This window comes from Falco punctatus (genome assembly GCF_963210335.1).
Source record: "Falco punctatus genome assembly, chromosome: 8".
NCBI classification, from domain to species: Eukaryota; Metazoa; Chordata; class Aves; order Falconiformes; family Falconidae; genus Falco; species Falco punctatus.
The window spans coordinates 14,110,334-14,133,188 of NC_137588.1; the positions used below are offsets into that span (position 1 = coordinate 14,110,334).

Here is a 22,855-nt window from a genome sequence, read left to right on the forward strand (position 1 = left end):
TTTTGGTTTCTGTTCCTTTGGCATACTCTTAACTTAGTTTTCTGCTAAATTTCCACATTTCTTATGAAATGTGATGGACTGTCCTGCAACTTGTACTGTGTGATTTCACTGTTTCTCTGTTTTGTGAACTTACTTTGTAAGCAAGTAGAAATGTCCTTAGGAAAGGTTCAGGTCAAAGCTTAGGAGTGACTCCAGCAGTGAGAACAGATGTGTGCTGGGTTAGGCTGCACCGGGAGCTGTGGAGTCTCCATCACTAAAAGGCTTTAGCAGCAGATACAGCTGTAAAGAACGACACAGGTGTTACTGGCTCTGCCAAGGCTGCCTCTTCAGGTGTTGTCATCATTGTCCTGATTTGCCCCGATGTCTGGATAATGAATTACATTTGTTTAACACACTTCTACGTTTTAATCACTTGTGTTTCCTTGAAACTCAAAATCAGATTCCAGCACCAACTGGGAGAGCATCCTGGGACTCTGCCATAGTGGTTCTGGGATGTCTAAACTGACTGACCCTGGATCTCTGGCTGTTAAAAGAGAGTGCTTAGTCACAAGAGAAGTTCTGACACCTTTGATTATATGTCCTATGCTTCTTTTCCCAGGCCATAAAACACTCACTGTGGAAGTGTTATCATGAAACTCCTCTTGGGGACAGCAAGTAGAAATCTTCTTTTTGCTTGCCAGGGTAAATGGAGATGAGGATTTTATTCTTGCTAACTACAAACACAAATGAGAGAAGGCTGCAGGCAAAAGTCATGTCCTGTGCGCAGCCTTGAGGTCTCTGATGAAACAAAATGACACAAAATTTACAGATGCTAAAAATAGTGATAACATCAGTTTGATGTTGCATTTTGTCTTCCTGCTATAATGCAGTAAAATGGCCTGTAATTCATGTTGCAAAATTGGCATGCATGGCTCTTTGAAGATACCATCTTCATTGTACGTCTGCAGTGGCCAGAGTTACAAGCCAACCCACTACAGTGCTACAACAAGCCGTACAGATAAATAAATAGGGACAAATAACACCAGCTCCTCAGGGGCAGCTGCCCACTCAATCTGTCTTGCTTAGGTTGTGAGCTCTTCAGCATAGGGAAACTTTTGTGCCCTGTACAGACTTAAATTCACCCCTGGTGCTTAGGAAGGTAATATATTATGTTAATTTTGTTTATTACATTATATAAAATGTGATTTTAATTCAGAGATTTAACTTTTAAGTCCTTGCTGATAGTGACATTAGTACAGACTTAAAAGTGTTACTTTGCAGCTCTGTTGTCAGACTGGCATTTTAAGTTGAGCTCTTGCAGTCTGTCAGAGGTGGTTGCTGTAGCATGAAAATGCTTTGGAAAATATGTATGTATATTGTGGGTTATTTATTATCTTTGTATGTGTATTTCATCTGTAACTGCTAAATGGCTTTTTGGAGGGTGATTGTAGCTGTGTCACTAGCTGAGTGGCTTCACTGTTTCTTTCCTCCTGATTATTGAATACTGTCAGCTCTTGTGTCTCTGCCCTGCTCCCAACTTGTTCGGCTTTCAGACCCTCTGTAACTCTGGAGTCTGCAAGCAGAAAGTTTCTCCCTTTAAAATGAAAAACAAAACACAGCCTAGGGGAGCTAAACTAACTTCTGACCATCTGTTAGAAGGTTAGTAACATCATTACCTTGAACTATACCTTCATTTCATATTTCATGCAGCAGCTTCTCTGCATTGTTTATGTTCTAGTTGAAGGGGATCTTCCTATACCAGGATGCAATAGGAACGTCATTTTTCCTCTAACATGAGCAGATGTCCTATCTGCAGTACTAGCAATAACATTGCCGCTTCCTGTTGTTGCAGATGTTGGTAGCCGGCTGGAGCTGAAAGCGAAAGAGAGGGCACATTTCAGCTCATGCATTCAATGCCATCAATGCTATCTATGCACCTCCTTTTCCACGTGTACTCTTCAGCAGCCTGTCTCGGCTAGCAGGCAGGAAGTTGCCCTGGAACACAAATTTATTTCCTTTCTGCTTTACATAGGGGAGGAGTGCTTCCAGTATCTCTGTTGTTCTTCTCTCCCTTGACCTTTGGTTTCTTTAGATTGGTTTACATTAAACCCAAATCACAAGTGGTATGTTACGGTGTTTAGGGAAGGGATGCCTGAACCGAATCTGGCACACAGTTAAGTATGAATCTCCTCACTTTTAGGATTCAGGGCACAGCCCTGTGCAAGTCCTCCTCAATCAGCAATTATGGCATTCTTTTTCCTTTTTATAGAGGTCACTATCAAATCCCATGACACATTTTTATCACTAATCTGGCAGGCTGCCATTCAGACCACAGGAAGCTCTGGAGAGAAGAATATACACTTAGGGCCTTATTCCATCTTCATTATTCCCTACACCAGCAGAATTCCTTAAAGTCTCTGGAAGTTTGATCTGAATGGAAACTATTTTGCCTGAATAGCACCCCTTATGGAGGCATTGTCACCGAGTCACAAATTTAGATGAGTGTTGTGGCTAGCAGTTTAATCTATACTGCATGGCTGTTTTTTCACAACAGTACAGGGAGTGCTAATCACTTCTAATGGTCTAGCAGGATTGTCTGGCAGTGAGGGACTTCTCGATTTTGAGAGCTGGACACTGAAGGAAAAAAACCCAGTTCCTATTCAAGACTTTATCTGAGAATTTATTCATTTTGGCAATGAGGGGAATATTGTATTTTAATGGTTTTCAATGGGAAACACAACCTCACTAAAGGAGGAAGACCAGGGTTCCGTTCACACAAAATATGCAAAAAAACCTTGCACTTTGGAAGAAAAGGAACAAAGACAAAACTTTGATTTGTGCATAAAAAATAACAAGTGAAAATCATAAATGTAAGGCAGTATCTATAACTATCAGATGATAATATGGGAGGCTTAAACTCTTTTCTGATCTGCTTTTTCGTGCCTTAGTAAATGAATGCATTGTTGTACTTAAAATTACTACTAATCTTGTATGTTACTGCCATATAGAGACTTACAGAGAGATAGTAACTTAGTTTTTACATTTACATCATTGTCAATTCATTGGCTACTATTATCACTTGTGATTTCATGGAGCTGTAATTGCTGAGATGTAACTTTTCAGTTGTTTTAACCAGCAGCACTTAGCTGCATTTCTGTATTAATAAATACTGTCTCCGTCCTTCAGGGAGTTCTAGTCTTTCGGGGTTTTTTTGAGTTCATTCAATATTGTCTTCTCATTTCAGGTTATTGAAGGAAAACTGGCTCCTTTCTTGGGGAAGGTGATCAAGTTTGCCACCTCTCATGTATACAGCTGTAGCCTTTGTAGTCAAAAGGGCTTCATCTGTGAGATTTGCAACAATGGAGAAATACTTTACCCCTTTGAGGACATGTCTACAAGCAGGTACTGTAATGTCAGTCTTACATTTGACTTGCATATCATATTCTTGCGGATTCTCAGCCTTGCATGCTCTTACTTAAATAACTAGGGACTGGATCTCACCCATGCACATTTCTGGGCAGCTACACTAGATTACAGGTCCAGGGAGGCCACCACAAGCAGACTTGGAAATAGATGGGAAGAGCTACTTCCCAAACACTGTAAATCTCAGAACAGCTGTTCAGAAAGGGAAGAGTCCCCAGCAGCATCACACTGTGATTTATCCAAAGCTCCTCTGAGTTTGAAAGGTGTCTTGAAAAGCCAGATGAATTCTCTGGGGTGATCACAGACATCTTTCTGGACGTCACTGAGCCCATGATGTGCTGGGATTGTCCATTATAAAAAAAATAACCATCTATTCTGAAGTGTTTTCCCCATGAAATGTTATGGCTAGTTCTCTGTTTTTCTGTGTGCATACTCCTCTGTTGCCTGTGTGTACAAGATTTTATTTTTTTTTAAATGACTTTGCTTTTCTCAGGTGGCTACATAATAAGTATAAGCATATGCCAGTCCTAAGCTAAACAAAAGAACATTTCATATTATATGGAGTACTGGATGCCAGATCAGGGACAGGAGTTGCATGGAAAACCTAGTAGCAAAATGCAGGAAACCAGAGCAGACTTGGCAACACAGAAGTGTTGCTGCTGTTTTTCAGAAATGTCTTGGATTTTGAATAAAGGAGATTTTAAAAATATTTTCTTTTAACTCAACAGAAAGACAGTATGTCTGACAACACAGCCTTCCTCCTTAGAAAAGTACTTTTTTGGCTGTTTCAAATACAGTAATTTTAATTTGTTCTCCAAAGTGTTCCATTGAAGGGGAAAAAAAATGAAGAGCCACCTTTGGAAACAATCAGGACCAGCCTGTTAAAAGGGCTTCATTAAGAATCTGATTCCCTTGCATGCACAAAGATGTTAAATTACAAGCAACCAGGGACTAGTCTTTGGGGATTTTCAGCCTGACCTATTTCAAAGGCTGTTTGTGCATTCTTTCTCCAGACTCTCATTCTAAAAGATGCATTGACAAAGAGGTGGACATAAGCTAAACAAGGTGTGCAGCTGAGCTCTATAAATGGCTTTCAAGAAAGAATGTACCTAGGGTGCATGGTGAGATAGGCTGAGTTAAAAAGAGAAAGACTAAGATGACATAAAACATACAATGTCTGTTGAGACTGTGTAAGAGGTGACTGAAGATATTCCTGAAAGATTGATGAGAAGGTGTAAGAGCATTTGGGAAGACAGGTTTACTTGAAATCTGTGTGCATTTGATTTGTCTGGGGGATTTTTGGTCACAAAACCATTGTTGGATGTATATTGTTCCCCCGCCCTTCAGCTGAGATCAGGCATACCTCGCAATTACAGAGTTTAAAACCTTCTGGAATCAAGTAGTATTTGTCAGCAGTTCAGTGAAAGCCAAAAGAAGCTGCTCTGGCTCCTCGTTTTATGTGAATTAGAAACCAGAAAGGACTTCTGTTCATGTTTTACAAATGTGAAGTTGTGGTTGATGTCATGCCAAAGACAGTGGTCTTTGCTAATGATTTTAATTAGAACACGATCAACATGAGAGGTCCTCCAATATTTTTCCTTTTAACTTTGTCAGAGGTCGTTCTGCTTACTCCTTTTATACTCCTTATCACTAAATCTTGCTTTTATCCCCAGAATTTTCCATTTCCCTTCCTAGTTAGTTTTCTCATCTCATTACTGCTCATGTGTGTGCATGTACCTCTGAAACTAACCAGATTATTTCAGTTCCGTATTTTTGCTCTTGTCCACCTTCAGACTGTAGGCAAGTCATGCCAACAGAGGAGCTCTTACATGTTTTACTGTGCAGCTTCATCAGCTGCAAAGCAGTGAGGGAGAAGGCAGGCTAGAGGGGGTTTGTGTTTGTTCCGTCCCTTACAGTTGAGAGATTTCTGAGGTAGGTGTGCTGACCACTACAGCGACAAGGGTAAGCTGAGGTGAAATAATGTACAGAGTAACCTGTGGCAGATGGACTGGCAAGTCACGAAACGTTCGTGTGAAGACTTGCAATTACACCTGAAATTTCTGACGACGTGTTCAGCTTTCCCTGTTTGTTAAGTGTCATACAGAGCTCTGAGTGAACAGTTAGCTGAGATTCGGGATTTAGTTGTACTGTTCTGAGTCCACAGTGTGCAGTGGGAATTGACTACAGTTCACTTTCACCATCCTGGTTTTCTGGAGCTGGTGTCTACAACATAGTATTCACATTTTATACTCAGTACTGGACTGTCAGGTACCTTGGCTGTAGCTGCTGAGTTTGGGAGGGAGGAGCAGCTGAGCTCTGAAGACCATGTTTTCCTTCTTGCTTTTGAATGTTGCTCATTGGCTTTTGAGCATGCTACTAATTCTGCCAGCAAATTGTGCTGTTAGGTTAGAAATATTCAAAAGTGGGTGTATGACAGCTTTTGCAAACTTCATCTCTCTGTTGAAATGTTTGAAAAGTGGTCTGTTTGCATGTGTGTGGGTGGTGGTGGGGTGTGTTGAGCTGGCTCAATTTGTTTTTCTGGCTACCTCCCTGACCTTTCTTGCTCTTTGGAAAGAAGAGTGACAGCTGTCAGAGGGCACAATTCCGAGGTGATTCTCAGCTGGCTGTTACTTTTCCATCTTCATGGTCTCTTAGGACAGCTTTGAGGTGAAGAGATTGTTTCTCTCTAAAACATTCTCAGCAGTTTCTGGAGCAGTCTTCAGTAGGAATTCATGAAGGATGGATCTTCTTTGGATAGATACAGCTGAGAGAAAAGGAGGGCCCCTCTCGAGGGCTGGAGTTTCTCTTTGGTCAGGTTATTTGCTTGAGAGTCATTTTTGTCAGTCCTTGAGCAAACAGAGTGAATACCTGGGTTATGCACTCCTCAGGGTTTGAATACACATATATTACATACCCTTCTCTCACTAATCAGCATGACACATTCCTTTGTTGGCAAACGGTTCCAAAACAAACACAATCAGTTCACTTAATTAGCGGGTCTGTGGGCTGTGCTTGGCAGGCTCTTTACATCCTGCTGAACAATACAGCACAACAGTTTTCTGCCTTGAGTGTAAGAGTGGGCTCACAAAGTCATAAGCTTTCTAATGATATTTCCTTTCTGTGGCTTTTCTTGGGAGGTGGCCATTCTGCACAGAGCGTAATGGAAGCTGTGATTCAGTAGTTAAACAATTTCTAAAAATTGTCCCATCCTTTTGGGTGCCTCTTCCAGTCAGTCTGATTCCTCTGCCCCCCATTTCCCTCTTTTCTGTCTTCGCCATATTTATATAACCATTCATCAGGATTCTTTCTAAATGTCACAATTTCAGCATCTTTTTGAAGGCCTTTAAATCATGAGGACTATATTTAAATCCTCCTGAGTTAATTGCAGTTTCATGGAGCAAATTGCCAGCTAATGTAAATTTGCACAGCTCTGCCTTTGCTGGAGCTCTGGCAACTTAACCTGAGCATCTACCTCCTGTTTTATTTCTTGGACCAAATTCGCCCTGGGCTTAAATTTAGTAAATAATCATGCAAAATTACCCTATTATATCACTAATTTTATTTTTACAACTGTTGTGAAATATTTAAATATCCCTGGTTATGAATTGACTTGTTAAACCTATTCTTGTCCATTTGTTAGCAGCCAGGCTCTGCTCTTCAAGTTATTCTGATATTGCTTATTTTTCATTACCATGGTGAAAAGTTTTTATTTCTTTCTCCTAAAATTAAAAACAAACAAACAAATAACAGAGGTGAAAAGAAAATGCCCGTGTAGTGATACTGCTGTCTGTAGCATGTGGTTGTGTTTGTTCTATAACCTAGAACAATATTTAACAAGTTTTAAAACTTAATCAATAATGAGGAAAAATACCATTGGAACAATAATAGATTATTCATTAGAAAGAGTTTTGTGACCAGTTAGATAATTAAGTAATTATAGCTGTGGTTAAGATTGATATATGCTACCCAGTTAATAAAGTTTTGGTCTTGCCTGTGTGTCAGCATCCTAGGGACTCCTTTCACAGGCAGTTTGTTGTGTTTTGCTGGTAAAGCTACTTGTTTGTGATTTAGTCAGTTCGTTGCCTTTTATGTGGTGACTGTCGATGTATGTGAACCTTGGAGAGTTGCTCTTTTGTGTTCATATGCATTTATCAAGGCTAAACTGTTTTCACTTTGCAAAGTTAATTTGTTCTACAGATCAGTTAAGGCATGTAGACCTTTTAAGATACAAACCAGAAGACCCAAGTTTAAAAATAGATGTGCCACAGAACAGGCTTGACTATATCAATCAGCTTGGATGCCTCTATAATCTTCGGCCACCATCCTGATAAGACCTATGAATGTACTTAACTTTACACATAGCAAGAAGTCTTACTAAAGGCTCTGAGGCAGTGCTTAGCTCTATGCACGTGCCGAAGTCTTTGCAAGATTACAGCTCACTGTGTTATGGATGTTGTGTCACTGGACAAAACCAGCTATTTGATACTTCAGGAGAATGTTAAAGATAGGTATTAGGTGGAGAGACTGAAATACGTAGTGCAGAGCATTTCCAGGAATTACCTTGGCACAGGTCAAAGGCATCACTCAAAGTACATTGTTTTCCCTCTTGCTCTGATCAGTTCATTTTATACTAGACATCCGTTTCCCAAGCCCAGTTTACCTGAGCTGTGCTAGTAGTTTAGTACTTAATTTTTGAAAGAGCTTAGCTTATCGGGTGTTGATAGTTGGTTCAAAGCACCCTGAAGTGATCTGCTCAGCACTTTCTTTAAAGAAACTTACTAAGTAGGTGTTAGGTTCTCTCGATAATTTAATTTCATCTGAATCTGTCAAAACTGGTCAAAATCTTCTGGCCCAGATCTTCTGATTTTTGTCTGTGCAGGCTAGTGCAGTAGTGTTACCTAGAACACATAAAAAGAAAGAGATAAAATATACTGGCTTTTTCATCAAGCATTGTATTTTAGAACTGAATTAGCTTTATAGGTTGTTTTTATCTGCTTCGTTTCAGAGTGGTATTAACTAGAATATTCATGGTAAAGGCAGATTCCTATTTCAAGTAGGAAGGTCTCTGCAGTGCTGCCTTGTACTCAACCCTGCTGGCTGAACGAGGCAGCCATCTCGCTTCCAGTTTCTTCTTTGCAGCTCTCTGCTCAGCCTTCTTCCTCACTCTAGATATTTCCAACTTGCCAGTCAAGACCTCTTAGTTCTTCCTTCTCCTTCCTCATGCAAATTCCCCTTCTAAGACAGACTTAGCCCATAAAAGCCAACACTGCCAGCTCTAAGCACTCAGAAATTCTACAATTACCTTAAGAATCTTTTTGTTTCTGTATGTACTTTATTTTTTAAATGTTAAGCTGTTTTTTTCCATCTTGGGTCCATATAGGCATGTCTTCAACGCTATGGCAGAGCTCTGAAGTCCAGATGCCTTTACCTTTCTGTTTTAATAAATGTAATCGCAGGATTTCCAGACTTGAGACTTACAGAAAAAAGCAAAATTGTAGACTCATGCAGTCAAATTATAACAGTTGAGGGCAGTATGTTAATATTACTGTTAATAATATGCCTTAATCTTTGCTTTTAGGTCTTCAACCACTACTTTGTGAATACAGTTAATTAATAATAAGACAGGTGGAGGGGCGAAGTCCAGTTCACGCTGTTGCAGCTAGCAGAGGCAGAGGATATGTGTCTGAGCGATGTAAACACTTGAATATCTGTGGCATCTCAGCCTCGCCAGTGGTTTGCGAGTAGCGGATCTGCCAGGGCTCTTCCCCTTTCCAAAGTAACCTAGCTCCACTCACTACAGTGTAATCGTGAGTTTCAGATCAAATTTTTTAATACTGATTTTAGTATTTATATATTTATATATATATATATAATATATTTAGTTTTATATTATGAACTGCTGTGTACAGGCCACGTTACATGGCTTGGGATCTCTGAACTTAGACAACTTGAGAGGTGCAGTGCTGAGGTCGACAGTCAGTCCTTAGTTCTGCTGGAGGCAAGTATGAAAACATACATAGATAAGTGTAGCATAAATCCCTGCAGCCGCAGCTGGGGGGAAGCTGAGGACATGCATCCCTCCTTAATCAGGAGCGACAGAGCTCTGTGAAGAGGGGTCTGGGAGCTGCAAGATCCCTTGGCTCCTGCTTGACCCCACTGCTGTGCTCCGGTGTGGTAATTCAGCCTGCGTACACAACCGTCACAGGAGGAGGATAGCAGGTGGTTAAATCAAGCTGTTCTTGTTCAACCCTGGCCTGTAACGAATTGTTCTCTGAGCACCCAAACTAAAGCCCTGCTCTGTGATTTCTCTGGGTCTAGCAATGGAGGAGTTGATACTGAGGCTCCCCCCGCCACTGGTGGAGCACTGGGGGTTTTCTCTCCCTTCCTGTGAGCAGCCCTCTTCCCCTCATTTGTGAGGCTTTAATATCGCTGACCACTTTGCACATCTGTTGGATGCAGTCCACCTCAGCCGTGGGTGCTGGCACAACAGGACTTGGGGCAAGAGATGGCTCAGACAAAGAGGCACCCAGTAGCAAGCCCTGGGTGGCTGAGCCAGGATAGAGGCTTATTCATTCATCCTCCCCACCCTGCCTGGGGTGCTTCTCCAGCAGCTCAGTCTAACCCATGCTGGGTAAAAAGGAGCAGAGCCTGGGCTGGCAGTTTTCATGCAGGGACACCAGATAGTGTGTCCTTTGGCTACCCCGGGTGGCATTAGTAGAGCAGCAGTGGTAGTGTTGGTCACAGACATCAGGCTGTGTTTGGGCTTGTCCCCTAGAGGTGCAAACCATGGGTGATCTACCTGGTGAGTCCCATCAGCACAGGCTGGCAGTTGCTGTACAAACCTTGCTAGCTGCCGCCTGTAACCAGCTCACCCCTCTGCATCAGTTCCCCCAGCACACAAGCTGGGCTGTTAAAGTTGTTATTTCTGCTGTTTGTGTACCCCCAGGGGCCAGGACCCAACCATGCCATTGTAAATGAGGAGCAGCTTCAAGCTGTGCTGGCATGTCAAGGGTAACCCCCATCTGATGAGCAGGTATAGGGAAAGGAAGACTCTGATTATGTTTTGAATCACTGCTGGCTCCCTGAACACTGAATTAATCATTTAGAGGGAATTTCAGATGTAACGATTTGAGGGGCTGGATATTGAGCACTGTTCTGGTTTTGTTTGGCCTGGGTTTTTTTTCCCTCTTCAGAGGCAAATTTTTCAAAAGCAAGTCTGAAGTATTAACAGTTTTTAAGTATGGTGTTTAAAAAACCCTACTGTATCTGGTAAAGACCGTGTGGCATACAAGGCATTGTCTTAACAAGCTCCTTCTAGGGACAAATCATTGTCATATTAGTGCCAACTTTCTTCCATTCATCTACTACATGGGCGTCCCTCCCTAGGCAGGTTCCTTGCTTTGGTTCCTAGGCAACTGTAATAATAATGCTGCACGTGTGTGTCAAGCATTGATTGCCCTTGGGGCTTTTTTTTGTGTTGTAAGTGAACACAGGCTAGTCCATTTTCCTTGTCTTTGTGTTCTGCTAGTCTCTGAGAGTTTTGAAGGGCACATCTGTGATATTCACAGCTGAACAATTCAGAAATACTTGCAGACAGGCACATGTGCATAGCATGGGAAGGTGATCATGCTGGAATCCCTAGGCAAGGCTTACTTCAGCTGCTGTGGTTTGCTCTTTGGGGTTTTTTAATAGCCAAGTTACAGGTGGCTTGGTATTTTGGATGCTTGGTGAATGTATAGCATCACCTAAAGAAAACAGAACAAACAACCATGTTTTATCTTGGGTTTACTCTGCATGGAGGGAAAGAAAAAACCCCGAAGAGTTCTAGTCGATGAAGGGTTCAGCCCTAAATCAAATCCTTACTGAAATTCCTTTCAACGGACTACTCATTTGAGGAAATGTGTGCAAGGTCTGGTAAAAAGGAAGTGGGTTTTTTAAATGAAAAAATGAAACAGCATATAAAATTGTAAGAGAAAGGATGGTGGGTGAATATGGCACTGAGTGAGACAGGGGAGCTCTGTGCCCTTCTCAGCTTTTCTAAGAGCTTCTGGCTGACCTTGAGCAAGTGAGTTCATCTTTTTTCCCATTTGTGAGGTGGGAATGGTGGTATACCTGTCATCCACCATTTGTTCATTTTGGGGACAAACAGTATAACCATGACTTGTTAGATTCCCTGCCTGGTGTTTGGAAGCTGGCTGGGTACAGCCCATGTGTGTGGTACTGAAGCTGTCCTAGTACACCCTGCTAGTCCCAGTGGCTTCATCCCAACATGGTCACGCTGGTCAGTCTGTCAACATGTGAGGTACCTAGGAGGCAAATAAAACTGTCTTTTAGGTGACATCCTGGACCACCAGTTGATCATCCCTGGTTTATTTTGTCTACTTAAGGTGGAAGGTCTTTGAGGCCTCTTTGTTGTTACACCCCCTCTTTGGGCATCTGCACTTACCCGTGGGCACCTAAACGGTGGTGCAGTACAGAAGAGAAATACAAGTTGTCAGTTGGTTGTGCAGAATCTAGAATTACTTGAGCCATAAGCCTGTGAAATACACTTGGGAAGCATGAAAAAGAATTTGCCAGAATTTACAATTTACCAAATGCTGGTATGTATGTGTTTCAGATGCTCAGACTTAATGGGAGACACTAACATTGGCACTTCCTCAGCATACAAGGAATGATTTTTATGCTTTTAATGTAGACAGGCTTTTCTTTTGTAACTAGTAATAATAAGAACATTGTAGTGCCTGGCTGGCTGTGGAGAGCTTTGCCCTTTCTTGCACTTTCCAGTGTAATAGAAATTATTCAGAGAATTGAATAATTCTCTGCATTTTTGTTACTCTGGTGTTCAAACAAGTAAAACATCCTTAAAACACTCCCTATAGTCTCAACAGAAATAGAGTTAATCAGGAAAGAAAAAAAGGGAGAAAACACTGAACCAGAGAGGAAGCTATTTCAGATGCCTTCTTAGAAGGCTGAAAGTCTGTGTGAAAACAACATGCAATGTTCACCAATTCTTCAAATAATGTTTGAAAAATAGCAAGATGCTGTTAATGTGCAGTATCGCAATGTTATTCATTAAAGAAGGAAACATGAAAGGCCTGAATGGCTGTGGGCTCATCAGCTTATTATCAGTGATGTATAGAAGTCTCACAAAAGATGCAGGGGCTCTTTGGCCTCTAACCAAAGAAGAAGTCAGAATTCAGACATAGTACCTGAACTGTGAATTACCTATGACAACAACAAGGGTTAAGGAAAAGATAGCCGAGTGTAGTGAACTATTACATGGACCTTTTTTAGACCCATGAAATGTATTTTTTCTCCAGAGAAATAAAAGCAGTTTGGAATACTGAGGCTTGATAACAATAGTAAAGAAAAACTGTGAAACTCACATATGGAGATAAAATTACATGTCAGGATTAAATACACAGCAGTCTGTTCATAATATTCCATGAAGGAATATAATTTTGGTGGGGTTTTTGGTATCACATCTCTGGTAACATTTTAAATATAATGGAAAATTTCTTGCAGTGACATTAAGAATGGTCAACCAGTTGACATTTCCAGGGTCTGTTAAGAATGACTGTGTTTGACATGATGAAAAGCAAAGCTGTAGAAGGCTTGGAGTAGTATAGCTCCATCACTTCAAAGGGAGTAACTTACCACTTGCACAAAGGCAGAGCAAAATCAGCATTGCTCCCCTGGGCTGGTGACTGAGTTTCTTTAGCAATGAGGGTTGCAAGCATGTGGTGAAGGCTGACACAGGTATCCTCTCTATCTGTCCTTACGGAGAGCAAGAGGCAGCTTTGTTCTCCAGCTTGGAGCACTGTTCTTCCAGGCTGTGTTTTGTTGTCATCTGCACCCTGCAGATGGGGCTGAGAAGTATATCAGCCTTCACTGGAGAAGGTAGAAAATAGGTCTTCAGAGTGGCAGGCAGGCAGAGGTGGTGGCACCAGAATGGACTGGCAGTGGTCACAGTGGCTGCCAGTGCAGTGCACTGTGAGACCTGGAGCTGGCTGTTCGTGCTGCCTCTGGTTAGTGCCCGACAGTGTGGGGTCCTGGTCAGAGCTTCAGCTGTTGCACCAGCTCTTATAATTAACAGCACAGACGTTTCTTCTCGCTCTTTTTGTTCTGAGCAGTGTGAGAAAACTTTGTTAATTCTGCTGCTAAGCTTATTTCTGAAAAATGAATCCACATTAATTTAAACACCATCAATCTTACTTTTTTCTGTGCTGATGGCCTTTGACTGGAGAAGGCAGGTGTGCTGGCTCCTCTCTCATCCTGCTCCATCAATTTCAGCAACAATTTCTGAGAGGTTTTGTCACCACCATGCACGCTGTGGAGAAATATTGAGCGAGTGTAGGGAGTGGCAGTGCAAGAGCGCAAAATTACACTCCTCATCAATCATTCCCTCTAGCAGCTTCCAGGGCACTGTAAATTGCTGACTAACAAGGGAGAATTAGCTTGATAAAATCGCCATTAGTGTCAGTTCAGAATGATGTAAAGTTTTAAAGACATTGCTGTCCTTTCTTTCTCTCTCTCATCCATTAGTGTGTCTGTTCTTGGAGATCCCAATCCAGCAAAGCACGTAAGCACATACTTAATTATAGGCAGATCAGTAATCCCAAGGAAATCACTGGGATATGAGTCTTAAGCATGTGTTTATGTGCTTCACTGGATCAGGGCCATAACACACTCTGAGTACAGAAATGATAAATATCTGTGTGAGCCAGTTTCTTGATTCAAAACCAGATTTAGACTTACTAGCGGGACTTAAAAATATGATGATCAAGTTTTATTGCAAGAGAGCATAGATGTTAGTAGATATACAACATTATACTTAGTTTTACCAGTTTATGCTAGCTAGAAATGTGTCCCTCTAAAATTCTGCATAGCCTTCTCAAAGCCCTGCAGTTACTAAAATCTAGACCATGATTGGGCTTTTGCATAAAACTTAAAGTGCAGCTAGACCAGGAACAGGGTCGGGAGTATTTTAAAAGTTACAGGTGAGATGCAGATGCAACCTAATATAACAGGTTGTGTTAGCTTATGGACTTCTCTCAGTACTGCCAGACAGCATGCCAGGTACTACAGTTTGCCTTAGGGCTTCTCAGTGTTTGGGGTTTATTTCTTCATGTTTTCAATTTTTCTTCACAGTCTTGAGGACAAGAATCTTGTTTCCGAGAGGGAAAAAAAAAACACACAAAAAAAGCTTAAAGCAAACAAACAAAACCCCACTAATGATAACAATGGGTACTTGGATTCTTATATAGTCATTTGACTGCAATAGCTGCAAAAAAGGAAAAAAGCAAGGCATTTCAAGACTTCCCCCAGAATCACTAGGGTGACCAGTGCCCCTCATTTGTATTACAGAATTGCTTTCAAGTTTGGTGTTTTGTTGCTTTCATTATTTGGTTATCCCACTGGAATCTAAGACTTTGCACGTCTTTCATCCTTTTTATTTTTTTCATCTGGTTACAAAGCAGTAGTGACTTAACTCATCATTACAGACAGTTACGTGCGTTGAAAGGCTGAGAATATCCAACTGTTTAGTTGTAGCCCGCTCCATGATCACCAGATGTTTCATTGCTCCACAGCCATCTGGAACTGCTGGGGCTTGATCTGCTGTGACATTACATCCATTGCCTCAGAGTGCCCCAAAAGTAATCTAGTCATCTTGTTTGAGCATTTGATTTTTTTGAAGTCATAATATCACATTTGAGAACAGAATAGCACAGCTTTGAATGCCAGGAGCTGTAATTGTGTTGATCTAGTCTGATCTTCCACAGGACGCAGAGCAGAAAATATTGCATACCTCTGGTTCATATTTTGCTTTGTGGAATGACTTCTTCTCCTGCTGTTGAAGTGGACTGTACTTTACTCTTTCCAGAACAGCTGACCACTGGAACTTCAATTGGGAAAATGTCATATCTTGGCTGTTACAGACGCTGGAATATATCTTAATGGAAATGAATATTGTTACTCTTCATTTACAAACCAAAGCAGCAAACTTGTCTTTCATAAAACAAAATTGATGTCTATTCCGTGATAGACCTGAATACTAGTTAATAAGAAGATAAATGTTAATCCTTCTAAAAATTTCTGTCTGAAGTGCTGGGACAGATTCTCAGCAACTAACTGCAAATGGATGCAAGTCAACTTTTGTGGTCCTGAGCAGCTTTAAACCAGCAGAGGTGTGGGCAAGACGGTGTCTTTTGCAACTCCACTCTTCTGAAACATAATGCTCTTTGAGCTACCAGAACTGTCTGAAGGAATGTCCACTGCCCACAATCCATGTGAAGTTCATTGCATGCTCTGGTCCTATTTTGTCATTCAATTTTGACGCTAATTTGTGTTTGCAGGTGTGAAAGCTGTGGTGCTGTCTTCCACTCTGAGTGTAAAGTGAAGGCTGTGCCATGCCCCAGGTGTGTCCGTAAAGAATTGCAGAAGAAGCAGAAATCCTTCTGGAGGCGACTGAATATGGATGAAAACTTCGAAGAGTCTTGCAACATGTTTGAGTTGTCTTATCAGAACACATGAATTTCTTAAGGCAGTAGCCAGTCTGAAGAGAATCCCTTTCCCAGCTGCCAGTTCAAGCAGCTTCTCAGCTTAGCCAGGCAGAAATCTTTTTGCAAAATATTATCTGACCTTCTTCATCTGTGAATAGCAGCTGCCAAAGTGGCCATAAAGCCTTGATGGCTTTGAAATACCAATGGCTAAACTGCATTTTGCGTTGAAGTCCAGCCTCTAGCTGTCATACAAAATGTGGTTTACTTGAAATGCTTTAGGTCTAGCTAATTAGGCACCCGACTTTTTCTTTTCCACCTCTGGAGAAGATTTTTCATCAAGGCAGTAAATACTTGCTGCCCTGACCACATTATTTTTTATGTTGTTCATTTAGAATTGATGAATCATCTACTTATTTATGTGTATTATTTATTTATTATTAGCCTCGGCAGAGGTTCTGGTGAGGTGTTTCACAGAACCCAACAGGGCAGGAATGATTTTAAACCCACCTGCTCCTGATGTGAACACATGGTTCCATTTCCTCATGTTTCCAGAGAACTGTTTTTAAAGGATCAGTGCATTTACCTGTCACTTCTCCTTGAGGAAAGAAGAGTATCTCCCATCAAACCTTATTTGGGGTGCTTGCAAACATAAGATGCAGAATAATGTTTCAGCTCTGTTTATATATTTATAACCACCCCAGTGAATTATTCCATATGCAGATAAGCAGGGGACTTGCTACTGTTTATGTTCAGGCTGGGTATATCGGTTAAGCTCTGTCACTGAAGTCCGCTGAGTTTTACACTGGTTATTCTCGACCTGTGTGAGGCCACATCCTCATCTCCAGTAACATGTTGTTTTCTGACTTCCTGCTAGTCTCATGTTTTAAGACATTTTAAGTGTCCACTTTGGTTTTGTTTTTATTTCATGAAGTTTACTTAAAATGTTTCTCTAACCTGAACCTGTTAGACTGATAGCCAGGAAAGTGGTCTTGCCCACGTAGGTGAGAAAATGCCTCCAAAACTGTGAAACACTAGTCTGCTGTGTTCATCTGCAACTTGTGTCCTGTGTTCTCTGCGAGCACTAAGGGATTTTATACTTCTGTAGTGACTTCCATGGTGGAGAGCGAAGTTCCTCGAGATATGATTCTGCTCCACACACCTGGAACACAGGGAAGTATTAAACATGGTGAATTACATATATTGTGAAAGGGGAGTACATGATGGATTTAACTGGGGAGATGTGTCATCACTGGCGGTGTGTTTAATTCATTGTGGCTTCGTCTCCGGTAAGCGCTTAGAGATTGTCCCTCCAGTCCACATTCTTAACTCTTTTCTCCAGACCCTGCAGTAATATGTGTACTACATATATATGTGAACACTTTCATATCTATACACACAGACACACACATACACCTATGTACAGAAAGCAAATATTGTTTCAGGAGAAAAAAGCCAGTTGCATGTGTATTTTTCCTCTCCTCTCACATAGGTTTATGAAAATGCAAAATACTGATCTTTGCTTCCTATATAATCTGCAGGCTGTTGTATTCAAGGCAGAAAGCAGTCTTGGTCTTTGAAGCGCCTCACTAATTGCTGAAGTATTTTAAATAAAAGAACAGGAATAAGTCATGCTTATGTTAAAAGGTAGAATGCTACAATGAATTGCCTTGTACTGGAGTGTAAGTGGTTACCTTTTCTAGCTTCCAGTCAAGGAAAGTAGCTTAATCTGAGCTTTCTTGATTTTGAGTGCAACTACTGTCTCTCTCTATACATATATATATAAAAGCATGTTTATATCTGTACACATTAGACAACCAGTGCCTTTCTTTTCCAGAAGTCCTTCTCTCAGTGGGATTCTTTGAAAGGAAGTGAGGGTTTTTCCATGTTCTTGGCAAAGTAGTATAGGGATTCCCATATTTAATAAACCTAGTGAATCATGCACCTTTGTCACTTCCCCTACATGGCAGTGTCTGTCTCAGCTCACTATTCCTCATGTGAAAAGCGTTGCTTTTGGCTATCATCCTTAAAGATGAGATGTTCCTTGCAAGTCCATTCCCACGTGAAGAATTCCCTGCATGTTCACAAATGCAAACACTAGGGAAGTATTGTGGAATTAGTCATGCAAACAGGAACTGCAGTGGTACTGGCTGAATAAACAGTATGCTCCTGGGGTTTTCAGCATGCGTTACTACTAGTCCTGTGGCAAAGCCAGCAGTTCTGAAACTGTCAGTATCTAGCAGGTACTATTTTAACTTAGATCTAGACATAATGGTAGACCATTAAAGAAAAAAGGGCGGTGTTCTTCATATCATCATGCTCTGGTGTTTAAGATCCCTTACAATGCTGGTCATGTCCAGCTCAGTTTAGAGAACGCTGCTTATGTGCACTGTCAAAAACCCTACGGAGTCAGGGAATCAAGGTTTAGACATTGCAAACTACGACTTTGACAGATGTCCTGATCTCCGAAGTACCAGTTGTGTGCGGGTAGTTAGATATCCTAGCTGATTCTGGAATAACAACATAGACAGCATTGGAGTTACTCTGGGTTTGTGCAGGTATTACAGAGCAGTTTCTTTGCTGATGGAGAGGAGAGGGGGAAAAGAAAAAAAAGAAGAAAAAAAATAAAAGAGTATGATGTCAGTAAAAATGCTGGAATAATTAGTCATGGGTCTGGAACCACTACCATTACTAACAGCAAAGAGCAGAAGGGTGTTGTTACAATATATGGCAGCACCCAAAGCTTTATGTAAAAGAATGCTGTACAATACAGGTCAAACTCACTTCTTTAAAATCCAATGTTGTGGTAAAAAAAGCCAGTTTCTAAAATGGATACATGTTCATTTCTACTTTGGAAAAGTAATACAGCTTTTCACAGTAGCTATAGGAGCAGACTGTGATGTGGAAGATGCTTTCCTCTCAGGGATGCCTAGCTCCTGTTCAAAAAAAGTTACTCTGTATGAACAGTTAAGATAAAGTCTTCTGTTGCTGCCTTTTGTAAGCATAATGAAAGGCTTGAGCCTGGCCTCAGAAGGTGCCGATGCAGTAGGATCAAGCCCTATTCATTTTTCAGGACTGCAAGGCAAAAGAGTAAACTGAAACTACTGCTCACATTACTAGCTCAGAAGACCCAAGTCTAACAGGACAGTTTTCCTGCAAGAGCCATCTGCTAGAAGGGGACTCGGTCTGGGATCCTGTAGAGATGGTCTGGGTGTCAGACAGCGCTGTACCCCTGGGTGGTTGCCTCTGCTGTACTGACAGTGCTGTATGCTGGTCCCCATTTAGATTCTTTTCCCAACCTGCAGGCCATAGCTTGCACGTGGCTCTGCTCTGCAGACTTCTGGGTGGGCATCGGCTGGCAAAGTACCTGCGGTCTTTCCGGATTGCACAGCTCTCTCCACCCCCCATCCCCAGGTGAAATTACGTCTTGTCCTACCCACACATGCAATAAATTTTAACAACAGCTTTTAATTGTGCATCAGGAATAAAATGTGCTGTTTGTCTCCTTCACAGAGGAGGTGCTTTCATAGCTGATGGGGGAGGGATTGATCTGTGCATCCAGGTACTGCTTTTGCTTGTACAGAACTTGTAATCGGTGTAGAAGTAGGGTACTTCACCGCAATGGACTATAGCCTAACTCTCTACAACTACTTAGAAATGTCTCATCTCAGTTTAGTTAGATACATATTGTTTTAATCTAGGACACTGTAGCGATCCTTATTCAAGTTTCTTTTCCTCTTTACCATGACCCTGTAGCTTTCCTTTAATGGGAAGAAAGACCTACCTAGGGGATGGAAATTGCACTTTTTTTTTATATTACCAACCTATAAAAGAGGAATTTGGCTCTCTTACGTAGAAATCTTTTTATTGCTTTTTTGGGCCTGTCTTAGGTGATAAAAAATGATGGGTTTGTGATGTGACACAACATTGTGGCTGGCACATACCAATATGAGCAATATGAGCTCATTGCTGGGATGATAGGAATTGGCAGCTGTGAGGCTTTCCTAGGTAAGTGGGAGAAGGTACTTTTTGGTGAGGAACTGGTTTTTCACAATACTCCACAAGCTCTCGTGGCCCTGTTAGGAGTAAATCATCAGGGTACCTCTAGGGCTCCTCTTGTCAAAGCTTCTCTTAATATCAGGATACTGTGTGTATTATAATGGATTGATGATAATGTCCTGAAAGACTTTTAAAAAAAAAAAAAAAAGCAGGGGATATTTATTAAACAATGAAGTGGGGAAGCTGCACACTTGTATTATGCTTTTTCCCTGTAGCAGCAGAAGCCACTGAGTTTCCCAGGCTTCCCAAAGTCACGGCCTGGATTGCAACTGACTGTTGGTCTGTAGAAAAGAAATGTAATTGAGTAATCACCATAATCTTCTCTCTTTTTTCCTGCTGCAAGCCAGTCCACCCTCTCTCTCTCTCACTGTCCCTTCCCTGTCTTTGCTCACAGTGCTGAGCCTACAGCTGGACTTTGAGCTTCATAGCTCATGGTGTTGCTTTTGAACCAGTCAAGTCTGATCATTCTCTCCTTTGTAATTTGCCCTCCAGTTTTCCCTTCCCAGTAGGAGTGCCTTACAGTACTGTATGTTAGTGTCTATCTTCCTGGTTTGGATTTCCTGATTGAATCTGCTGTTCGATTAACTTGTAGGCTTGAACTGAAACTCTCCTGTGGCTGCGCATGCTCTTTTGCAGAGGCAGCTGAATAAATTGGTTTGCTTGTTCTCCCTTCATGAAGTGAGCTCTACAGGCTGCATGTACCAGCTCTGAAGACACCAAGCTACATGGAAACCCCTCACTTTTGCTCAATTTGGTGCCTTAAATTTTCAAAAGTGAAGTATTTTGTCAGGAATGCTCTGCCGTGATGCGGTGTGTTTGGCATTGGAGCTCAAAACCCTTGCTCATGGAGTTTCTGTCTTGCTAAGAGGGGTGACCATAAAATGTGTTTACCGTCTATGCTTTGAGAGGGAAATATGAGAAAGGATGGCATGGAGATTGTGTTGGGTTTTATTACCTATATTTTGGAGACTAGCTGGGCTTCTTTTCAGCCAGAAATGTGATGGTGCTTATGTGAGACCTTCAAGACCTGCGCATATGCAATAATGGCAAGCACTAGGCATTAAAATAGGGTTGGGTCACATGCAGTTGTGCTCCTTCTGGGACCGCTGGCCAGACCACGCCACATGGCAAGGGCCTCCCATAGGCACCCCCTACCCGCATGCACAGCGGGGTCCAGCGCTGGGGAGTGAGGGCATTTCCTCAAAGCTTCATTTTGATGCAGCCTGGTTCCCTGAAGGTTAACCTAGTGAGCGTCTGGTCAGCCTCACCTTGGAGAGAGGGTTAACCTACTTAAATTTTAGCATTATTTGCTAAAGTATGTGGCTAACTCTTCCAGTATGTATCAGCCCTGAACACGTGTCCATACTGACTGTGATCTTTTAAGTCCACGTTTGACACCAGTAGCAGGATCCCATTTGACATGGCAGTGCTGTTGCTGCATTTTAGCAGTGTTGTGAGGAGACAGCCCGGATGGTAATGTGCAAAGTCCTCCTTTATTTGAAAACCCTGGTGTGCACACACTGGCTTGGGTCATATCTTAAAATGCCAACTTCGTCCAAATTCCGTAGGGTGGCTGCTAATCCCAGTCACAGAGATGCCACTTGTGGGCAGCATCCGAGAAGTCCAGGCCTGGAAAGCTGTCAGCTCTCTAGGAGCAAAGTCTATTAGGCCTCATCTAATTGCACAAATGTCAGTGGCTCATTTATTTATTCGTGTCTAACGCACACGTTAAACCAGTATAAATCCTTGAATACACAGCGTTGTTTTGGTGGAAAAAGAAATTGTTACATTTTGCTGATGCCCTTGTCTACAAAGTTGATCTTACTTAAACTGAAGTGTACTTTGGGCCTGATTTTTAATGGCATTGACACCTGTGACATCTGGTTAGCTTATACAGTCCCTTCTATACTTGAGCTAAGCAAGAGTAAGAACTAATGAGCAAAACATGTCTTTGAAGAGTTTTAAGTGATAAAGGCAGCTTCCAAATCAACTTTAGTTCAGCCAAGGCAGGTAGAAGCCGGGCACGGGCAGCAGAGCGCAGTGGCTGGTGCTGGCCCTGGCAGCCTGGGTGTTCCTTCCTGCCAGAGCACCAGCTCACCTGCAGCATTTGTGATGGATATAGCATCACTGGCAGCGCACCCTGAGTTTTTGGAAAACCATTACATGTGGTGCCACTATTAACCTATTGGCAACATCATTATGTGTGTTTCATTGTTCTTGTGTTTACATTGTTTGGTTTTTTACTCTTGACAAGGATTTTTTTAAATTATCTGCAACTACTAGGCAATAGCCTTAATTTATTATTGATGTGTAATAATGCTATAATTTAAATTCAGTGAGTTGAATTGCTTGTCGACACTTGAGCGGGGTTTATTTGGGTTCACTTGTGACGGCATTAGTGCACCAGTCCCTCCCTCGTGTATAAAGGCAACTCTCAATAAACACTAAAAAAATGTTACTCGTCCTTTTTGATTTGCCTTCTGGTGGGTACTGCACCACGGGTAGGACAAGCTTTGAAAGAGTGCTAGTTTCCTGCTGGTGAAAGTCTTCCAAATCCAAGCAAATTATGATATTTACAGTTCCTGAGTCTGAGCTGGGAGGTCTTTGGAAATGTGGTTAGTGATTGCGTCAAGCTTTGTGCGTTTGGTTTCCCAGTTAAATCTCTTGTGTTTCTTGAAAGCCACGGATACCTGAATTTTTAATGGTGCTGACCCCCAACAGCTTCCAGGGGAGCTTACTGGGAGCTGTTGTTGTTGGGCACCTCTGGATACAGGGCTCCTGGGAGGCACGCGGGAGGCATAGGGAGGCAGCTCCCCACTGCGTGGCTGTCACATGGACCTCTGCCAGAAGGGTCCAAGCTCAAGGCCTGGAATCCCAAGTAAGGGAGGCATCTC

General features: G+C 41.9%; 1 protein-coding gene across 5 annotated transcripts in view; it reads left to right on the top strand.

Annotated features, from left to right (window-relative positions):
* The window catches only part of PLEKHM3 (pleckstrin homology domain containing M3), a 134,089-nt gene that overhangs the window by 86,502 nt on the left and 24,732 nt on the right, over positions 1-22,855 (top strand). For 4 of the 5 annotated variants that reach the window (XM_080400177.1, XM_080400179.1, XM_080400178.1 and 1 more), the window contains 2 exons: positions 3,224-3,381; positions 15,759-22,419. In XM_080400177.1, coding sequence (XP_080256303.1) covers positions 3,224-3,381; positions 15,759-15,936 — 336 coding nt within the window. In that variant the 3' untranslated portion in view covers positions 15,937-22,419. Of the gene's footprint in view, positions 1-3,223; positions 3,382-15,758; positions 22,420-22,855 lie in introns of those variants that run through there. The other variant, XR_013930162.1, reaches the window with a different exon arrangement.